Source organism: Neolamprologus brichardi, chromosome 20, assembly GCF_056152115.1.
Source record: "Neolamprologus brichardi isolate AB-2024 chromosome 20, ASM5615211v1, whole genome shotgun sequence".
Classification (NCBI taxonomy): domain Eukaryota; kingdom Metazoa; phylum Chordata; class Actinopteri; order Cichliformes; family Cichlidae; genus Neolamprologus; species Neolamprologus brichardi.
In genome coordinates, this window is record NC_142123.1 from 149688 (window position 1) to 170887 (window position 21200).

Sequence of the window (21200 nt, forward strand, 5' to 3'; positions counted from 1 at the left end):
TGTATCAATAATACATTTTCATTGTTTGTGCCGCTGCACTTCTGAGGCACCAGCATGTTTCAGAGTGGAGTTGTTTCTTTTGTCTTTCATCAGCATTTACACACTTTGTTATGACACAAAGATTGTAGAATTTGGTTAATAAAGTTATTTTTTTCATATTTATGTGTAGAATTGGAGAAAGTTAGATTTTTAAAAATCTTTTGCTTCATGCATTAGATAAAAACAACCTCTTTGCAACTCGTTTATAGTTTTACATCCCCTGGCAGCCTGAATCTGCATAATAGATGACTAAAACACTACTTTATTGTCTTTCTTGCAGGGGTGTGGGCTGCATCTTCTATGAAATGATCACAGGCAGACCTCTCTTCCCTGGATCAACTGTGGAGGATGAGCTTCATCTCATCTTCCGCATCCTTGGTGAGACACCAGTGGAATTTGGATGAGCATTTGCTTTTATGTGTGCGTGTGTATATTAAATTATGCTCTTTGTCTTCTCCAGGTACTCCCACAGAAGAGACCTGGCCTGGTATCACCACCAGTGAAGAGTTTAAGACATACAACTTTCCCCGCTACCACGCAGAACCCCTTGTGAACCACGCACCCAGGTATAACGATTAGTGGAGGCCTGCACGTGCAGATTAAGATTGATTTTCTGGAGGAAAACGTAATGACCATGTGGAAACAGCGGGAACAGCAGATTCCTGCGCAGCTTTGGATCTCACTCCTCTCGGTTCTTTGGCTCTTTCCATCCGCTCTAAATTTGTTTCTCTGCTTTCTGTCACACAGGATAGACAACGAAGGTCATGACTTGCTCTCAAAACTCTTACAGGTAAAGAACATCATTAATTACAATTATCTGCTGTTTACAGATCATGCACACCATAATGATTTTGTCTTCATGTGTCCCTAGTTTGAAGCAAAGAAGCGGATATTGGCTGAGGATGCTCTCAAACACTCTTATTTCAAATGTCTTGGAGAACAGGTTCAGACTCTGGCTGACAGTAAGTACACGCATTTGACTTGAATATCCACATTAATTGCACAAACACTGTCCCACCTAACCTGTGTTGCTTGTTTTTCTTTTGTTTTTCTTTTTTAGCTGCATCCATCTTCTCTGTAAAAGGGATTCAACTCCAGAAAGATCCCGGGAAGAGATCCTCAGTCTACCCAGAGTCATGTAAGTGCTCAAGATTAAAAAAAACAAAAACAGTAGGAAGGGATGAAATGAGAGAAATCAGGAGATAAACGTATGATACAGGATAGGACTTGCTCCCTGTCGTCCTCCTCTTCTCGCTCTGTCTCTAAGTGTTTGTCGTTTCTCGTGCCACGGTGCAGTCTATTACCAGGTTCAGCCTTCACCACACACAGATCCCCAGTATTAACATCGCACATTCACTCAGAAGCAATATGAAATTCACGAATAGTGGAAGCAAATAGCACAATCTTAGCTTGAAATGACAGTTTGATCTGTGACTGACATTAAACACTTCACTGTGATGCCATGCTAGCGTTAGCATTTGAGTCAGCTTCAAGTACAGCAGTACAGAAACGCTAAAGTGGCCTTAGATGCACTTTAGAGTATGTTCAGCTTCACTGAAGTCACATAAACAAACGAGTCCACCAAACCTTGCATGGCTGCTGAAGTGCAGCTGGGAGAGTTGCCTTTGTCTGAGTCTCTCTACATTTACTCTGCACACCTGAAGTGCCTTCGACATTTGCTTCGATTTCACAGTTTTGTCCTTATCACAGTCTCAGTCTGTGTATCTGTGTTTTTCTGCTTTTGTTGCCTCGCTGTCATGTTCTGATAAACTGTCCCTTCTCTTTGGTGCCCATGCGCTCTTCTTCTGCACTGCTCATCTTTTCCTTAATCCTTTCTCTAATCTCCCTTGTGTACCCTACTCCAACTCTTCCGTAACACCTCAATATTCCCAACCTTCCCCCCCTTCTCCCTAACCCAAAAAAGCGATGGCCAATAAGCTAGGCTCCGCACCCTCGCAGTACTTCCAGAGAGAGGCAGCCAATCCCAGGGCTCAGAGTCACAATCTCTCCTCTACTTCCACTGGCTGAGTGGCCCTACTGTTCTGGTAAATACAGTCTCTTTCATGTGTAATCTCTCTCTCTTTCTTTTTGTTTGGCTGCACCGGGCCTTTTTCTTCTTCTCTGTCAGCACCGTTCCTTTGCTGCAAACACCTCTTTATATAAGACCATTCCTGAATTTAATTATATCTAGCTTCCCTCCCTGCACCCTGTCAACTAAAACAACATATTATTTATTAGCTGTTTCTTCATGTCTGTGTTTTGTTTGTTCCTCTTCACATTCCTGTTCCCACAAGCATTCTTCAGATTTCACTTCACTAATCCTCTTTTTTCTCAGAGCAAGCCAATATTCATGTGAGGGAATCAAAGGGGCAACGGTTTGTTCATAAGAGAACGGGGGGTCATTCGATTTCTTTGTTTTTTTCCAGTCCTGCTTAGATTTCTGCAGCGAGAGATGTAGCGTCTGTAAGTGAGGGTTTTGTGTTGTGGGTTTGTCTTTTTAAATTAGCATGGATTTGAGTGTTTTGCTGTGCTGTGGGTTATACTTTTGGTGAGTTTGATTTAGCTTAAGCAGCATTACGCAAACGGTTTCTTTTTAATTTATTATATTTCTTCAAATTTCCAGTAGAGAAGTGTCATTAGCAGCAACTATGTACACAAAGCAAGCTCAGTGAAGATGGTTTTGTCACATTGAGCCCGGCGTTGCCAGCACACGTACACCACTGAACCTTTTCAGGTTCAGGATGCACATCAAGCCCCTAGAAAACCTGTCAGTCGAGTGGTCAACGCAGAGAAAATGACTGGATGATTTGTAGGTTTGCAATCTAGTAAAATATTAATGTTTATCAACTAGTTGAAAGGTGTAGCACAGATTCACTGTGTTGTGATGTTTTCTAGACTGATTGATTGGTTAAGTTTAAGTTGTGTGATTAATCAAACTGAAACAAATTGCTGTTCATGAAAGCGTGTCCAGTGTTTCTGGACCCAACTGAATTTATTGTGCGTCGCTGGCATGGAGTGAAATTTACAATGTTTGAGTGTCCAAATCACATCCAAATGTTTGTTTGTTTGTTTTTCACTCTCTCTCCCCTGTCTTCTTCTCTCTCTCAGCCCAAGGGAAGAGCAGGAGGCAGAGTGTGCTGTTTTAGTGCCGGCGATGATGAGGAGGACACGTGGAGCTTGTCATCCACTGACCCTGCCGCCTACACACTGAAGGAGTGACACACACGCACCCTGCCACATAAATACATACTGACAGGAAAAAAAAGACACACACAGACACACACACACTGCAAAATGACAACAAACCCACACAAAACTAAGGCTGAAGATTTCATTCTTAAAAATAAAGACTCGGCTCAAACCCAAACATAAAAAAGAGAAAAAAAATGTGTGTGATGCTGGAAGAAAAGTCGGAGAGTATATGAGTCTCCTTGCTGCTGCTACTACTGCTGCCCAGTATGGGGCAGTGTTCAGGATGTGAGCTGACTTTTAAAACAGACCTTGCTGTTTGAGGACGAAGGCGTCTCGAACGGACTTGAATGAAAAGAAAAGAAAGAGAAAGGTGGAAGCCCGACTTTCTCTTTCATGTTGTTTCTTTCAGACTATTGCTGTATATAAAGAGACTGAGCTGTAGAACTAGAAGCTTTTTCATGCCACACCTCAGCCTGAATCCAAACTCTAAATATTGCACCTCAACTCTGAACCCTGGCCTGATCTCTCAGCCCTTTATTACATAACCCTTAAATGCAATCAGTCTCTGCTTTTCTGTCATTGTCCGTCTTTCTCTTAAAAACACGCTCACATGCTGACACATGAAAGTGTGTAGATCGTTGGAGTTTACAGAGGTAGATTTTTGCACCTTATTGTTCATTAGAGGTCCGGGTGGCTGTCATTATGATACCTCATCAGTCACTGAAGCAGAGTAGGACGTTAAGTACACACCAGTGATGTTGAAATGAAGAAGACCCAAACAGATAAACCAAAAAACAACAAAAAAAGTTAAGCAATTCACCACAGATATGTTGCACAAATCGTTACTGCAGTTAAAACACTCAGCAATCCACACACCAGTAGTAGACATAAGTTATATTTGTCACGTTCTTATATGCTGTAAAGAGCACTACGAGATGCTCCTGTTTCTATACACGAGGAAGTTATTGTTGAAGGGAGGTAAAAGTGTACAAATCCTAACCTGCTCATTATTAGACACCTCCCTCCTCTTTGCCTTGACTCAGAAGTTGTCCGGATTTGTTGTCTGGTGTGCAGGTATTAATGTTGAGCTCTTCTACAAGATGTGATCAAAAAGTCCCGAGGACATGTCCATAAAAATCCAAAGCTGGCCAATCTCGCGTTGGACCGCTTCCAGCGCAGTGCAGAGGTGCACAGGAAGCTGTCTCACTGGAGGTCCAGTTCTGTTAGCCCCATACCTGCGCCTCCATGATTCCATGGATCTCCTTAAAGCGGCGACCCTTCATCCACGGCGATTGTGCTGGTTAGCCAAGACGTGATGGTACACTGGTATGCAGTTCAGATGGACTCCCCATCAGGCTCCTCAGGACGTTACAGTAGAACATTACAGTAGGAAACTCCCAGACTCACTCCTCTGACACGCTGCCTTCAACACTCCTTTTAAAAGCTGCAGACCCGGGTCTCATCTTCAGGGTTGATCCTTCGCACAACATCCGTGTCAGTTTGAAACAGAAGTTTATATTTTCTATCAGAAGTTTTTAGTCCATGGTGCAATCTCAGAGTGCACACTGTGTGGTCAGAACGAGACTTCAGTGCAGCGATCACAAAGCTGCGATGGAGGCTGATTGCACACATGATGACCTGTATGGATAAATTTTATTCTGGACATTTGATTTTTATGCACAGGCTCTCAGAACATTTTGATCACACCTCGTATTTGCACCCAATTTTGCCTCTTTAGATCATGAGTGGATCATCCCCACTTTTCCATCCCAACTCTGTATTTTTTTAAGTTGTATATATGATCATATGTGTTACTTGTCAGAAGCAAAGATAATTCCAGGATGCTGTTCTCAGTCTTTACAGTAGGTGACTGGCTGGGGACGTGTTGCACATTCCTTGAGCTCAGGACTTATTCCTTGTGTTGTTTTGTGGATGCTGTGTTAGGTACAGATGGTCTTGTATGTCCCTGATAGAAGTGGCCTGAAACCCTTTGCAAAGCTGGCTTCAATTGTATGCAAGGTACAATTGATCAGCATCAACCTGTCGACTTCTGTCACTCGTTCTCTGTTTATTTGACCCAGATGTTGATGTTAAGAGACTAACTTACCCATGTCTATTCTTGCCATCTCTCTAAGCATGTTTCTGTATTGAACACCAGTGGTTTTAATTGGTATATGAAATAGCTGCTGCTGGAGAAGGAATACCTCCTTTAAATTTTGCATGAGACATTATGACCTTATCGCGTGATCTCTACACCAAACACCATCTGGAGACCGTACACGAAGACAGAAGTGTGTGCAGGCAGCACTGGGACTAGATAGTCTGACTTATCCAATACGTGTGTAATACAGCAGAAACTGTCGTGTAGCCCGTCTAACTGGCTGAGTATTTAACAGGAAGCGCTCAGACACTGTTGTTTCATGCTGTTATTACTACAGGCTGCCATAAAAGAAAAATAGGACCAAAGTAAGTCCTCCAAGCACCAGGTGTTCAAGCACACAACAGTTTCACGCACCCAAACCTGCTGTTAACATGTACTGTATCTGTGAGATGGCCTGTGGTTTTAGTTTGGGTTCTCCTGTACCTCGGGCACTGACACGGTCAGTTCTGCATCTTTCTTTTGATTGAACTGATTCAGAAAATGATCACATGTCAGTAACTGTCAGAAGGACTACTTATTTTCCCAGAGTGTGACAGTATGTAGCATGTACATAGATGGTCCCCCACTCTGTATATACTAAAGTGTACAGGTTTGATACAGCTATTAACACTCTGGCTTTTTTTTTTTGGGGGGGGGGCTTTTCTTCAGTCATAGCAATATTTCTGTAATCAATAAAGCCATGGTACTAGGATGGGTATGATTGCATTGTGTTTATTTAGGAAGGCGTGAGAGACTGTGACTGATCAGACTGTGACATAACTTATCACAGGTTGTTTTCTGTTTTACATGCTGGATCCAAAAGGCTGAAATGAAGTATCATGTTGCAAAATGAGTACAAGACACTGATTATTTTGATTGATTTTATTTTATGTTTTTCAATCAATGAAAGCCATAAAGGTTATATAGAAGGACAGACCTTAAGAAGCAAAGAGGATGTGTATACCTAATAAAATATTAAAAATCATCTAATTACTTTTTTCTTGTCTTAAATCTTTTGAATATACGTTACTATCAAGTGTTCTTTACTATTACTTTCACAGGGTTTTAGCAGTTTGCTGCAAAACAAATTTCTAGTTTAGCTTTTGCGTATATTTCTTCATTGTGAAAATAAAGGTCCACTTTGTTAGCTACACCTATTTAACTGTTAGTTAATGCAGCTATCTAATCAGCCAATCACATAGCGGCGGCTCAATGCAATTATTCATGTAGACATGATCAAGACGACCTGTTGAAGCTAAACCGAGCATGAGAACGGGAGAAAAATGATTTAAGTGGCTCTGATTGTAGCATGAAGCACCAGATGGGCTAGTCAGAGTAATTCACCAGCTGCTGATATTTGTGCACATGACCATCTCTAGGGTCGACAGAGAGTGAGCAGCAGTTCTCTGGGAGAAAATACCTTGTTTATTCCAGATGTCGGAGGAGAATGGACAGGTCGCTTCAAACTGGCAACAGTAACCTAAATAACTGATTGTTCTGCAGCTAAGAACAAGCAACAGTAACTCGGATACCAAGGCATGCTGAAGAGCGTCTCTGAATGCACAAAACACATTGAACGTTGAAGCAGATTGACACCAGGTGCTACAGTTTGCACATGTTCACCCAAATTGACTGGAAAAACTTCGTCTGGTTTGATGTGTCTCGATTTCGTCTGCAGCATTCAGGTGTCAGGGTCAGAAACAATGTAAACCTTGATTCATCCTGCCTTGTATCAACAGCTGATGTGCATAGTGGCAGTGTAACTGCGTGGGGGATATTTTCTTGGCACATTTGGGGTCTGAGTGTATTTATCTTCTGATGACTGCTCACACCATGTCACAAAGCTCAGATCATATCAAACTGGTTTCTTGATCATGACAAGTTGACTGTAGACGTTTTCAATCTAACAGAAACTTTAAGATGAGGTCTAATGGGAAATTCGCATTATGGATGTACAGCTGTCAAATCTGCATTAACTGTGTGATATTATCACGTCAATATGGACCAAAATCTCTGAGAAATGTTTCCTCTGTGTTGAATCTATGCCACAAAAAAATCAAACCACATCTGAAACCAAAAGAGGCGTACCCAAAAAGTGTGCCAGTGTTTCAGCAGGAGAGATAATTCAGGTCCTGACCGACAGACTGAGGTAAACAGAGGCTATTCTGCTCACATATGTGAGGTTTTATCTTTTTATCTTTTAAATTATGTCTGTAAACAAACTGTGAGTTGTGCAATCTCTATTCTAATCTCTATTCTTGATTAATGTAACTGTATTTTTATTCTTTAAACGAGATAAAAAGCAATGACAGCATCTACAATATCAATGACAGAGGACAAGAAAGATGTTGTGCTGTTGTCTGAATACATTAAAGGTTATGACAGCAGGAAAGAAGCCTGCCTGAACAGGGAAATCTTTTTATTATTATTATTACTGCTGATTTTATTACTGTTATTTTAATGCCTCAATACATAAGATTTGTGCAACCTTCTTGCATCATTTTTACTCTCTGATATTTTGTTTACATTTGTGAAAACCATCTTGCACTACATTGCAGAGGTTGTCTTGACTTTGTTCTGATAATCAGAACAGTGCGACTATAATAATTTCTACACATTTCTATTCCAAAGATTTTTAGGCACAACTTTCTTGGGGGTCTTGATGACAAACGGAACCGTGGTCTTGTTCTCAGATGTTTGCGGCTCAGAGGACCAGGGGTCCCATCCACACAGAACCGCAGCAACAGTGTAGCCTCGAAACTGGAAACACACGATCATGGTTGGTCATGAACATACAGCATGAGCCTGAATTCCTCTTTTTCTTTGTTTGTATTTACTTCAAACCAGCTTACCTGTCTGTTCATGAAAATGTATATGATGGGGTTGTAGACAGTGCTGCTTTTTGCAAAGTACACAGGAATGGTAGCGATGACAGGGTCAACATATAGACTGGAGTCCATCATGACAGCAAGTGCAAGCGCAGCATATGGCAGCCAGGTGACCAGGAAGGCCAGCACCATCACTACTATCATGCGTGCCACCTGCACCTCTACATGACTTGTTTCAGGTACCTGCAGCTTGGTCACCTAGGAAAAAAATTCAAGCGCAGAGGACTCCTTTATGTTTTCAGTACAATCAACAAAAATATAAGGTGTGCGCAGCCTTTGTTGCTCACCTGGCGGAGAGTCCATAAAAGCCGCGAGTAAGAAACCATGACGACAGAAAAGGGCAAGGCGAAGCAAAGGAAGAAGAATATTATCATGTAGGACATGTCCCCAACATCACGGCTGTGCCATTTAGGAGCACAGGAGGTTCTGACACCCTCCAACTCAAAGGTTCCCCACCCGAACAGAGGTGGAGTGCTCCACACAAATGACCACACCCAGGACAGTACCACTCCAGCAACTGCATGCCTGAGGACAACAGAGATGGTGTCTGACATGCTTGGTACAGCGAGGAACATTCCCAAGTGAGATCTTGGTCACTGCTGTACCTGGTCTGGAAGAGGACCGCCCCCATGGGATAACACACCACTACGTAGCGTTCAACAGAAATGACTGCTACTGTGCACAGACTTGCTATACCTGCAAGAAAAGACAGAATAAGTTATGACTTTGTGCGCACTATTGAGACACCTGTCCTATACCTGAGTGCTACATTTCAAGGAACAAATGCTAATCTTAATTCAATGACAATAACTATAATTTAAAATTTCAGTTTCCACACTAGATTTTACATAAATACATGAAATACAGTACACAAAAAAGCTTCCCTTCAAAATATCTTAGATGATTCATTTTAAGTAACTTTTTTAAGCTCAAAAAGTTCAAAAGCAGTCACGAGAAAATGAAAGTTTCCACAGACTGTGTGCATTTGAAATACTAAGCAAGGTCTGGACTTTGACAAGGTCACTACAGCACCTTGACTCGTTTCTTTTTCAGCCATTCTGTTGTAGATTTGCTGCTGTGCTTGGGATCATGTATCTGTGGCACATTGTGGCCAAGCTTTAGCTGTCAGACTGACATTTGTCTCAACAATGGTACACAGCTGCAAAACAAACACAAATCATCACCTCTTCACCACTGTGCTGTATTTGGTTTTCACCACTGTGCAATATATATGCAGACATGTCAAATATAGTCTTATCTGTCCAAAGGACACTGTTCCAGAAGTCTTGTGTTTTTGTGATTGTTTATTCAGATGCAGTTTTGCAAATCTTACATAAAATAACAAAATTCCCTTCAGGTGGTTTTACTTGTGGTACTTTTACTTGTACTAGAATACATTAAGGTATTTCTTCTTTTATTTATGTGAGGAAAAAGTAGACTCACCGAAAAAGGAAACAGCAAAGGCTTCTAACACACAGCCCACACGTCCCAGGTTGAAGTATCCCATGGCGCTGGTTACTGTGGTGGGCAGGCCTCCAAACACAGCACAGCCCAGGTCACAAACAGCCAGGTTAACCAGGGCATAGCTGAGTGGCTGCCTCAGCTGTCTGTGCTTCACCGTCACCACAATCACCACGACATTGAGGACTATCCCTGCCACAGAGAACACACCCATGATAACGGCCAGAGTTGTGTAACCAGTCCGGGACAAGAGCTCCGTGTTGGCTGAGCTGGTAGATGATGAAGAGTTTCTGTGGACGGCAGCACTCTCCATTTTGCTCTGTGAAGATCAGGAGAAGAATCTGGTCACAGTGAAAAACCTCAGTGATGCCTGGTAAAAAACAACAAACAAAAAAGTGTCAGATCCAACACATCTAACTCTAAAATGGCCACATTGTCAGCAAGGCAAAGAAAGAGCAGGTTCAGGTATGTGTTTAGTATTTTTTTAATCATTTGATAAATAATGTAGCAATAAGAACAACTACAAAACTGTTCAACAGATACTGCGTGCTTGATATTCTGAGAGGGAAGCGAGGCCCTCTAAATAAGCCCCGTAAGAGGAGAGGAGGCCGCAGATGATTTGCAATTCTCAGAAAACAAAATCCGCCGAGCCGGATTGTGGAGAGAATAATTCTGTCTGATAGCCTCTAAGACGGCACTTTCCATGATTGCTCAATTTACAGCTGCTCGTGAGTAATGATGCAGAATGTTCACGCAGGATCGACCGATATGTCTACAGGATTCCCGCTGGTTTGTCACACATTTTGTAGCCAATAATGGAATAAACTGGTAATTTATGGATACCTATCCCTGCCTTTTTATCTTGTTAAAAACTAATGAGATGTTAGCCTGATTGAGTTACTTAATGACATAACGAGTGGCTCATTTGAGAATGAGCTCAGTGTCAGTGTCTCTGCCTATAATCATCCTTAATACCTACAAAACTCTGAAACCTCAATGAATAATTCATCCTTTTTAAGAGTTAAGACACTAACTAACATAACTGTAACCTCATCAAAGACAGTTTCCTGCACTGATCTGTTAAAGGCCACCAATAAGAACTTTTGGGTTATTGACCTTTTGCCATAAATGAATACTCCTGTACTGTTAATGCAAAGAGATCTCAACATGTAATTCTCCAACCAATGCCAATTCATTATTTCCATTGTCTGAGACCGAACTCTGTCCTCCAAGAAGATGATGCTCGGCCTCACAGGATGAGGTTTATCAGAGACTATCTTCAGAATTCAAGAGTGGGCATGATAGTGTGCTGCAGTCCTGACATCAACCCCATTGAACACTTCTGGTGTCAGCTTGGGTGTGCTGTTTGTGCCAGAGTCACCAACACTGACACATTGGCTGACTTGCAACAAATGCAGCTTAAAGAATGGGATACCATCCCACAGCAGTACGTGACCAAGCTGGTGACCAGCATGAGGAGGAGGTATAGTTCTCAGATGGTTCTTCCACATGCTACCAAATGAATAAACCATTAAATTGCTAATATGCCTCTTCAGACTTCAAAAATTCAATCCCATAAACTGCACCAAACAAGATTCAATAGCAGAATACTTTCTTTGGCATTGGGAGAGAAGATTTTGCAAGTGGGCACAGCCCACATAGTCAACTCTGCTGCTCAGCCCACAAATGCATTTTCCTTAAAAATTTAGCACCACTAAGGGGGGAATAAACAGGGTTTCCAACCATATAAGATTTATATCCAAAAAGTGTGTAATCGACCAATCACACCCAGATGATTGTGCAGAGAAATTAATTCCCCTCCGCATCGCTAGAGGGGGCTAAAGCGCAGCGGTGGCTCTGCTTATACCCGGGTCACCGACAGTAAACAGCACAGCAAACATGGCTACCTCCGTGAGGAAAGCAGCTCACGATATCGAAGCGCGAAAACGGACCGAAGACGTGATTCTGTCGGAGGGCATCGACTTCGGCTCCTTGCTGCTGTCTCAGCCCGTGTTGGACGGACTGTCCGCCGCGGGATTTCAGAAGCCGTCTCCGATCCAGCTCAAGGCGATCCCGCTCGGCCGCTGCGGACTCGGTGGGTCCACATGTGTGTGTGCTGGGGGCAGGAATATTAAAGTTTTCAGTGTATAAAACTTATAATTGATTTTATAAAAAGAGCAACAAATACCTGATGTATGCACGTGAAATCAAACCACTTACATTAGTGCATTTACATACATCAGCGATCAGAATCTGTCTGTTAACCATCAGTTATCATTTGCATGTCTGCTCAGATACATGACTGGCGCTATAGTTAAAATTATTATTATTATTTATTTTTTACAACTTTTTAAAGTATTTTCATTTTAATTTTTTGTTGCAAAGCATATTGGTCGTAAATATTTAGACGCACATGATTAATGTGATGCCTCATAAATCCATCTATCCATTCATTATCGTCCGCTTATCCAATGCATCTGCTCATATATATGAAATGAAAAGTTATTGTTATCATTATTATTACTGCAATCAAAAAACACTCTTATGGGCAAATTTATGCAGATTATTAATCTAGGACATAAAACTTGGCTGTGGCTAATCAGGTGGAGCATCTGCTAACTGGGAGGCTGGCGGTTCCCAGCTCCTCTGCATGTGAAGTGTCTTTGGGTGAAACGCTGAACCAGACTTGCTTCAGCTTGACGGGTAAATCCAAATCTTTGCTTCTGGGCTCAGCCAACTCTTCATCTCACTGGTCCAGTAAAGTCGGCACATTACTTCGATACAGCACCAATCTGCCGGCCAATTTCTGTTTTATCCAGACACATGAACACCTTTGTCGGGAGGTAATATTATCTGGACATAGAAGCACATGAGAGCTAAAAGATAAAAGGTAGTTTATCTAATTTGACTTCCTCCCACGAGCTACCAGCAGCATCTCTGTACAAGGTGTTCCTCAGAAAGACTTTAGCTTTCCTTCATGTAGGACAACTCATAACTGTCCCTGAGGTAAATTAATAAAAATACTTCCCTGACTCTTTGGCCACTAGTGCAAAACTGAGGTTTGGACTTATTAAAAGAACATAATGTAAAAAGGTTATTAATTTGATATCGTGGCAGTAGAGACAAACCATCGTGTATCTGATCTAAAAACCTGTTGGTACAATAGCTGGGTGTGTTAGTTAGGTCTGTTAGTATTTGGACACTGATGCTTTTTGTGAATTTTAAATCAAATTGTCAAAATGTATTTGAAGGGAAAACGTTCAGCTTTAATTCAGATGTTTGACAAAAGGATGAGCAGTGAGACCCCAGACCCTAAACAGTTGGTTTAGGAACAATTTCCACTTTCTTTTCCTCTGAAACTCTCAGGTTGCTTCTGCTGTATGCTCGGAGTCATTTTCCGTTTGCATTGTGATGCAGTGCTCCATCAGTTTTGCAGCACTTGGAGGAATCTGAATTCCCCTTTACACTTCAAGGTACATCCTGTAACTGTCCGAATATTTATCGACCTAACTGCAGAGGTCTTCTATATTATTAGTTTAGAAAAGGGCTTAATATGGCCAAATATTATTTTTACTCTGAATAATTCAATCATGTATTACATTTTAATGTAGTTAAAAATTCTTCATACAATATCAAATTACATGTTTTCAGCTTTTATCTATTTCAATAATATGTATTTCATGTGTGTAATATTCTGGATATTTATAACTGAGCTACATATTAGAGAGTTTCTTCTATTTTGTGAACTTTTAGTTCGGTCTGTTACCGTTGTTATTGTCTTGGAGCAACTGTAACCACATAATTCTTTAGGGAATAATAAAGGATTCATTTATGATATCTGATGAGTCCAAATCTAGTTGAATTACGAAACAGTAGAGCAGCTTAGATTGGGTTAAAAATGCTCATCGGAGCTCCTTTTTAATCCTCATAGCTTTCATGGTATTGGAAATAGTGGCAAAACATTATTACTAACTATTTTTATTAATATTGCTTTTGTTTTGTTCAATAATCACAGAAATTTATTGTTAGAAAGATCAAGTTTCCATCTACTGTAGCTGTACTACACTCAGACTGTACACTGACTTTGTTGTGAACTTGCCTCAAAGCCATGGCCAAATGAGAACAAATCTTTTAGTTTTAAAGGATATTTAAAAGTATTTTATTTTGAAAAGCTCGAAACAACTACATTAGTTGAAAAGTTTAAATCATTTGCAGAGAAAACAGTTTAAGTACTTCAGTCCTTCTTTTGACTATCATAGATGCCACAACTGTTCATCATGATGCTAAATCACTCTTGGGGATCAAAAGCGTTTATTGCTTTTAAACATTTTATTTTACGAGGTACAAATTCAGAATAGTTGCTTTCCAGGTTGCCCGTGTGTTGAAAAAGCTCTCGGCTGCAGCGCTGATGCAGAATGTGCTTAATTTCATTGTACTTGAGGTAAACACTTGTTAATTTAAACCACGGTAGGAGACAATTGATTTGATGCTGAGGATTAGGCAGCAGTACTTCACCCAGTCATGGTAATTAACTGCTGATGCCAAAGCTGTCATTTGCCAGCCCTGTTGTGCATTGCTCACCGAGTCTCTTCTTCTAGATTTGATTGTGCAGGCCAAGTCTGGGACAGGGAAGACATGCGTGTTCTGCACCATCGCTCTGGACTCTCTGGTCCTGGAGAATCCTTCAACCCAGGTCAGTGTAATATTTGATTATGAGGATGTGACCTACGTTTGCTCTCGGACGGTTAAAGTAAAACATCATCAGAAGAGGGAAAGGGGAAGTTTTATTATTTAATCATTTCATGACCAGCAGATGGCCTTCTGCTGAATTTAAGCTGCTTAGTGTCAAATGCATGAATGATTGATAAAGACGAGGTACACCTGGTCTTGTAGAGCAAATGTAATCTTATTAGCTCTGGGCTCTTACTGTTCATCCTTAATCTTCTCCCAGTCGAGTAAAAGCCTTTTGTATTTTCCATTTCGGACACTTTTCCCTGCTGCAGGTTCTTGTGCTGGCGCCGACACGTGAGATAGCAGTGCAGATCCACTCGGTGGTCATGGCCATAGGCTGTGCCATGGAGGGCCTGGAGTGCCATGTTTTCATTGGCGGCAGGCCTGTGAGTCAGGACAAAGCCCACCTGAAGAAGTGTCATGTAGCTGTGGGCTCACCTGGTAGGAACCCGGGATAGTAGCCGGCAGCGCCACGCCACGTAATCGCCACGCCGCTGTTGTTTTTGTTCGGTAACAGTGTTCCGGTTGTGTGCTCAGGTCGCATCAAGCAGCTTATCGAGTTGGGCATGTTGTCAACGGCCAGCATCAGACTGTTTGTTCTGGACGAGGCAGACAAGCTGCTGGAGGAGGGCAGCTTCCAGGAACAGATCAAGTATGAGGACACAACGTCTGTGATTATACTCCTGTTAGCAGCCGGCCGCTGTAGCAGCAGGCCGCTGTAGCGAGCAGAGTGTTTTTCAAGCAGTACATTTAGACCGAAGCCGTTTATATCGTATCGTAACCACATTTACAAACCAACATAACCTGAAGTTCACCCATCATCCCCTTTAGCTGGATCTTCTCCTCGCTGCCTGTGAACAAACAGATGCTCGCACTCTCCGCCACCTACCCAGAATCCCTTGCTCAGCACCTCACCCGCTACATGAGAGAGCCCACCTTTGTACGGCTAAATCCAAGTGATATGGGCCTGAAAGGTAAGACCCACTTTAATAGATGGAAAAGAGGAAAGATAAAGATTCCTGAGTTTTGGCCTCTCTTCACATTTTTAATGTATTTAAATTGCTGTCATAGCAACAGAGACATAATAAGACTGCATGGATAACCAAGTCTGAAAACTGACATGTTTGATGGGATCATTTCCTGACAGAACATTCTTGGGGGATGTGATATGATTGACAGTAATAAGGCTGAGTTAAGGCACTCTTCTCTTCCACAGGATCTATTTTAAGCTCTGTGCTTATTTTGAGTGAATGTCACAAAATGGATTTATCTGTAGCTCAGAAGCCTTTTAATTCACGTCACTGACAGAGCACGTCCTGCTCGAAGGACCAAAGTTGTTAGGTCAGGTTGAATTAATGACAGCATGTATGTTGTGCTTGTGTCGCCCCCTGTCAGGTCTGAAGCAGTACTACAAGCTGGTCCAGTCCCATCCGCTACCTCACAAGGTTTTTGAGGAGAAGGTGCAGCACTTGCTAGAGCTGTTTAGTAAAATCCCCTTCAACCAAGCGCTGGTGTTTTCAAACCTACACACACGGTATGTGATGCTGATTGCATTTAATGCCAAGAAAAAGTATATTTTTTATACTTTAATTAGATCTGGGGATTAATTATATTTAAAAAAAGCTTTCTAAAATGCTAATGCGATGAGTTGCTACCACAGGGCTCAGCACCTGGCAGACATCCTGTCCTCCAAAGGTCTGCCTGCTGTTTGCATCTCTGGTAAGACTGCTTTATGTAATGTTAGGATGAGTCAATAAAAATTTAGATATTCATTCATTCGTTTCTTGACTATCTTGTATGTGTGACTTTGGCAGGTGGTTTATGATTGGCAGTGTTGCCTGGCAACGTTTCAGTGCACATATTTAAAATGACCTTCATACAGTGTTGTGAATGTGTGTATTTTTAATGCTTCCATGCCAGCGACTTTCAGTTGACGTTATCAGATTTAATGAGGTGCCGTGTCTGGCCTCTGCAGGTGGTCTGAGTCAGGACCAGAGACTGGAGGCGATGTCAAAACTGAAGCAGTACCAGTGCAGGGTGCTCATCTCCACTGACCTGGTGAGAAAACCTTTCCACACGTCTACGTGAATTTTTAAAATCATTCTTCTGTTAGCCTAATAACGTTATGAGTACTCTTTGTGTTTCACTATTTCAGACTTCAAGAGGTATCGATGCAGAGAAGGTCAACTTGGTGATAAACCTGGATGTGCCGCAGGATTGGGAAACCTACATGCACAGAATTGGACGAGCTGGACGTTTTGGTTAGTGTGCAGCGCTGCTTTAGCATCGTTTGACATTCAGCATTTTCACCTTGTCACATCACGTCAGGCAGCACAGGTGGCTAACGGCACCGCAGCAGCAAAATATGTTTGAAGAGAAATTGCATCATTTTTTTGTAGAATTGATTTTCCCTCCATCTCACATTTTGGAAGAAACACGATTCTTTAGATGTGCAATTAGCTTGATGCGAAACCCAGACTAGAATATTACTTAGAGTTTACAAACTGATGAAAAGGTTAGTTATGCTGCTTTCCCTTTGAGTGGCCATTCACCGGCACATTGTCAACATTGTCCTGAAATAAAAATGTTGCGATAGCTTTTTCTTCTCTTGGCACGTCTTTGACCTAGACTGATGTTTTTCCAAACTCCATTATAAATAATTTAGCAAATTCTTTTTAATAGCATTTTTGACCCAACCACCAAAGGCAGAACGTTCCCAGCCATTTGCATTTAATTGCATTTAACTTTTTCCAGAATTGAGGTTATTCAATCTTGGCGTCTGTACGCTCTCTCTAAGTGCACGTGTGTTTGTGTGCATCCCATTATACGCGACTTCATCTTTATCCCTTCCTGTTATTTAAGTGGGTCCTCATCCAGATTACATTTTGCTTGTAGGCACTCAGGGACTGGCTGTGACCTACTGTTGCCATGGCGAGGAGGAGAACAAGATGATGGCCATCGCTCAGAAGTGTGGCCTTAGTTTGTCTGCGCTGCCATGTGAGTCCCTGTTCACGTCTCTGTGGGGCTTTTACATGCAGCACGCACCACTTTTCTCTTCATGTTTACTTTTGATTCGATATTAATCGGTAAAAGTCATTCCGCTCTCATCTGTCTGCTGTCATTTTAGCCACGATAGAGCCCAGGTTGATGGATGAGCCGTGCGACTGGGATGTCTGCACTGAAGCGTCCACTCCAGACCCGGTATCCCGGCTGTTTCCCAGAGCAGAGAAGAAAAGACGCGCAAAGCCTGACGTCTCTGTGTCTGATCGCTTTGAGGATCGAGCTGCGGCGCCCGGCAGTCAAAGAACGCCAGAGAAGAAGCATCCCACGCCCAGGCGAGAGGCGGTCTGTGAAGAGGATGCTAGAAAGATGTCTTCCACAGAGGACACTCTGCCTGCTCAGACACAGACTCGAAAAGAGCTCCAAGACAGTCTGCCGAAGATCCCTCCTCTCAGCTCGTTTAAGAACTGCAGGTCAAAGTTCGTGACCTTTGAGGAGGCCGAGCGGGACTTCCAGGACTTCATCACTACAGGTCCGGGGAGATCGGTGGAGATCATCAGAGAGTTCAGAGGCAGAGAGGATGGGTATAAGGAGTATCTTACACTTGATGATGATGGAGCGCAAATATTTACACGAAACGTCGAACAGCTTAAATCTAACCTTTCACCTCCGAGGTCCACCTCGGGTTCTTCCAGTTCTCAATCTGACATGGAAGATGATGCGACACTGGAAAGTTCAAATGAGACCACGGGAGCTGAGAACAGAGCTGTCACTACGCCTCAGATTGCAATGACACATCCACCTTCTCCACCCACACAACAAGCAAGCCCCACCAAACCCAGGGCTTATACTCCTGCTCCACTCAGACACTCTGACCAGACACTGTGTGCAACACGTGGGAGAGCTCCTCCCGACAGCCGGGAATCTGCATTGAGCATTAAATCAAGCAGGCGAACCAATCAGACAGCTCCGGCCCCCGCACGCCGAGAAGAATCAAAAAAGATGAAGAAAGAGACTGAAAAACAGAAAGGAAAGATGAAAAGGGACCGGAAGAGGGAAAAGAACGAAGGTTTCTCTGAAGAAGAGGACGAGTGGTGTGCTGAAACCTACTGGAGAGCCTGCTGCAGCGCCTGGAACGAGTACTACGCCTCCATGTCCCCTTTTCAAGAGCAAGGCTACCAGAGCTACTATAATGTAGCCTCCAGCTGGATGGCAGCTTATCGTATGAACGCCGTCTACATGGAAGAGCTCATGAAAAAATGAGCTGTGGATGCTGTGAACAGGCTTTTCTGTGTCTTTACTATGCCACTTGATTCATATTTGCACTTTGGCGAGTATACGTTGCACTATTTTCTTCCCCACAACATGTTGGTGTCATAAATACTTTTCTAATAAATTACACATTTTGTTTTTTCCCAGTCACGTTGTGATAAATAAATGTTGTGCAGTACTGTGTTGGCCTCATGCCTCCTCTCCTGACGCTATGCCCTCTCAGACTCGCTGCTCTAAAATGGATTTGAAGAGGATTACCTGGCAGTTCTTGACTACATTAAAAACCATTTCAAAGATTATCTTTAGTCCCTGGAGTAAAAGCACGTTAGACCCACCCAGGCCCCAATCACCTGCATTTAGCTGTAATCATCTTAATCGATGTGTGTTCTTCATATTGGAGGGTGATTTACTCTCCTAAACGCTGTCGCAGTGAGTGAGTGTGCAGCTGCTTTATTCTGTTTAAACGGGTCCTCATGAAGTTACGTTTTGTTTGTAGGCACCAGTGCTGGCTGTGATTGCTGTTGCCATGGTGCCTGGTTTGTATGACTTATAGTCTTGATCCCTCATTTCTTTACATCCTGCTAGAAAACCTGGAAATATGTGCAGTGGTGGATAGAAATATAAATGCAGCATGTGAGGCTGGAGAGTTAATATTTGCTGTGACCACCTTTATTTTCCAGCACAGAATGAACTCTCTTAAGCAACGAGGACTCTTCAGGAAAAGTTCTCCAGGCTTCTTGAAGGACATTCAAAACTCTTCTTTGGTTGCTGGCTGTCCCTCTCTCTGCTCTCTGTTAATCCCACACCAGGTCAGTGATGTTGAGGCTGTGGGGAGGCCAACCATGACTGATGGTGTTCACTGTGTGTGTGGTTCTTGTGTAATCTGGCATAGCTTTGCCTTCTCACTTGCCTTCTTGGCTTTTTGGTGTGAAATACCACAGTGAAGCGCCTTGAGGCGACATTTGTTGTGATTTGGCGCTATATAAATAAAATTGAATTGAATTGAATTGAATTGAAATAGTAGCTTGAAAATATAATTTTTATGAGTATTTAATTATTAAACTCTGGCACAGTGAGTCTTGTCCAGTCACCCTCTGTTCTCGGCTACGTCCACGCTAGCCCGGATAGGTTTGAAAACAGCGTTTTCGTCTGAATGCGCTCTGCGTCCACACCATCGTTTTCAGCTGTTTTCACAGAGTTGTGCATCCACATTGAAAGAGCCAAAAACGTTCCAGTACTACGCATGCGTGAAGCGCAATACGATTCGACCTGCCTCATTTATATCTGCCGTTCATTTACTTCCTGGCTCGTTGAAACGCAAAAGGTCGAGGAAAAGCACCGGGTTTTTTAAACGGACTAATAATGAGGTGGAGTTGTTGTAACACAAAAGTAGTAAAAGGTGCAAAAGCGAGTGAAAGATTATGAAGAAAAGCTCTCTGAAGCACGTACCGACTGACAGGGCTGTCAAAACAAAACCACTGCTGTGTAACGCCCTCCGCCATCTTAGTTTCACTTGACTGCATCACATGACTGAAATGTGTCATCGTTTTGAAAAAGTCTCAATTTTCGCTGACGCGAAAGCACCGTTTTCAAATGTGTGCGTTTTAGAGGGCGTTTCCAAAACGCAGCGTTTTCCTTGAGCGAAAACGCCGTCTCAGTGTGGTCGCGAGGCCAAAACGGAGAGAAAACACATGAGTGTGGATGTAGCCCTCGTCTCTCTCCACTCACCCACGGTTGCAGCAGATTGCTGCCTTTTCCTGGGCCTGGTTCTACTGCAGGTTTCTACTGTTAAAATGCACTTTTTCCTTCCCACAGTTGCCATACTGCTCATAGGGAACTGGGAACTGTCATCAACTGGGACTGGTGTGGGGGGGTTGTGCGAATGAGCTTATGAAGGGATCAAATTAATATTGAGCTGAGTTCAGCTTCAGTCCCAGTTCCTGACGTAGGCCCTTATTAAACTGCCCTCCTGTTGAGAGGATTAAGGTGACTGTTGTTGTGATTTGGTGATGCATAAATAAAGTAAAACTGGACTCCCAGATTAAATAGGTTACTATGTAAAGCTTAGCTGATTTCACCTTCAGATGCACTGTAAATATTAGAAGACCTTTCCATATAGTTCAAACACAGCGAGCACAGCTTAACCACAGCCAATCAGAAAGCAGCAGTCCCAATGATGAGCTTATCACAGGTTACCTAATTGACCTTATATCAGGTAGTCGATTTATCGAGAAAAAAGAGCGACTGCTTCAGTTTTACCAAAGAAAAGAAAACAGTTGAGCACAACATTTAATTTCTTTGCACTTTGTTTTCTAACAACACCACGCTGCAGCTGGAAACATCAGTCATGGTGCCGACCCGCGTGCAGGCTCCGATAGATCCCCTCATCTCCTCCTCTGTTACCTAGGAACACGAGCTTCCTGTTCCCAGGATGTTCCCCCCCACAACTGCGAGACTTGAGGTTTAATATTTTGACA

At 42.6% G+C, this 21200-nt stretch overlaps 3 protein-coding genes across 5 annotated transcripts in view; 2 read left to right on the top strand and 1 right to left on the bottom strand.

Annotated features, from left to right (window-relative positions):
* Nucleotides 1–6361, top strand: part of LOC102777995 (cyclin-dependent kinase 17-like) — a 39728-nt gene extending 33367 nt beyond the window's left edge. For 2 of the 3 annotated variants that reach the window (XM_087834306.1, XM_087834307.1), the window contains 6 exons: nt 320–417; nt 500–605; nt 787–829; nt 911–1001; nt 1100–1177; nt 3148–6361. In XM_087834306.1, coding sequence (XP_087690432.1) covers nt 320–417; nt 500–605; nt 787–829; nt 911–1001; nt 1100–1177; nt 3148–3185 — 454 coding nt within the window. In that variant the 3' untranslated portion in view covers nt 3186–6361. Of the gene's footprint in view, nt 1–319; nt 418–499; nt 606–786; nt 830–910; nt 1002–1099; nt 1178–1963; nt 2085–3147 lie in introns of all 3 variants that reach the window. The other variant, XM_087834309.1, reaches the window with a different exon arrangement.
* A 1620-nt stretch (nt 6362–7981) lies between these two features.
* parapinopsina (parapinopsin a) lies at nt 7982–10033 on the bottom strand. The gene is made up of 5 exons (XM_006785836.2): nt 9703–10033; nt 8865–8955; nt 8547–8784; nt 8224–8457; nt 7982–8131 (listed from the first exon to the last, which is right to left on the bottom strand). The coding sequence occupies exons 1-5, from the start codon at nt 10031–10033 to the stop codon at nt 7982–7984; spliced, it is 1044 nt and encodes a 347-aa protein (XP_006785899.1).
* Nucleotides 10034–11607: 1574 nt separating this feature from the next.
* ddx20 (DEAD (Asp-Glu-Ala-Asp) box polypeptide 20) lies at nt 11608–19654 on the top strand. Its single transcript, XM_006785711.2, has 11 exons — nt 11608–11815; nt 14319–14413; nt 14724–14892; nt 14989–15103; nt 15283–15425; nt 15847–15985; nt 16112–16170; nt 16427–16509; nt 16607–16712; nt 17347–17448; nt 17579–19654. Exons 1-11 carry the CDS (start codon nt 11620–11622, stop codon nt 18712–18714), a joined length of 2343 nt encoding a protein of 780 aa, XP_006785774.2. The 5' UTR covers nt 11608–11619; the 3' UTR covers nt 18715–19654.
* Nucleotides 19655–21200: the final 1546 nt, after the last annotated feature.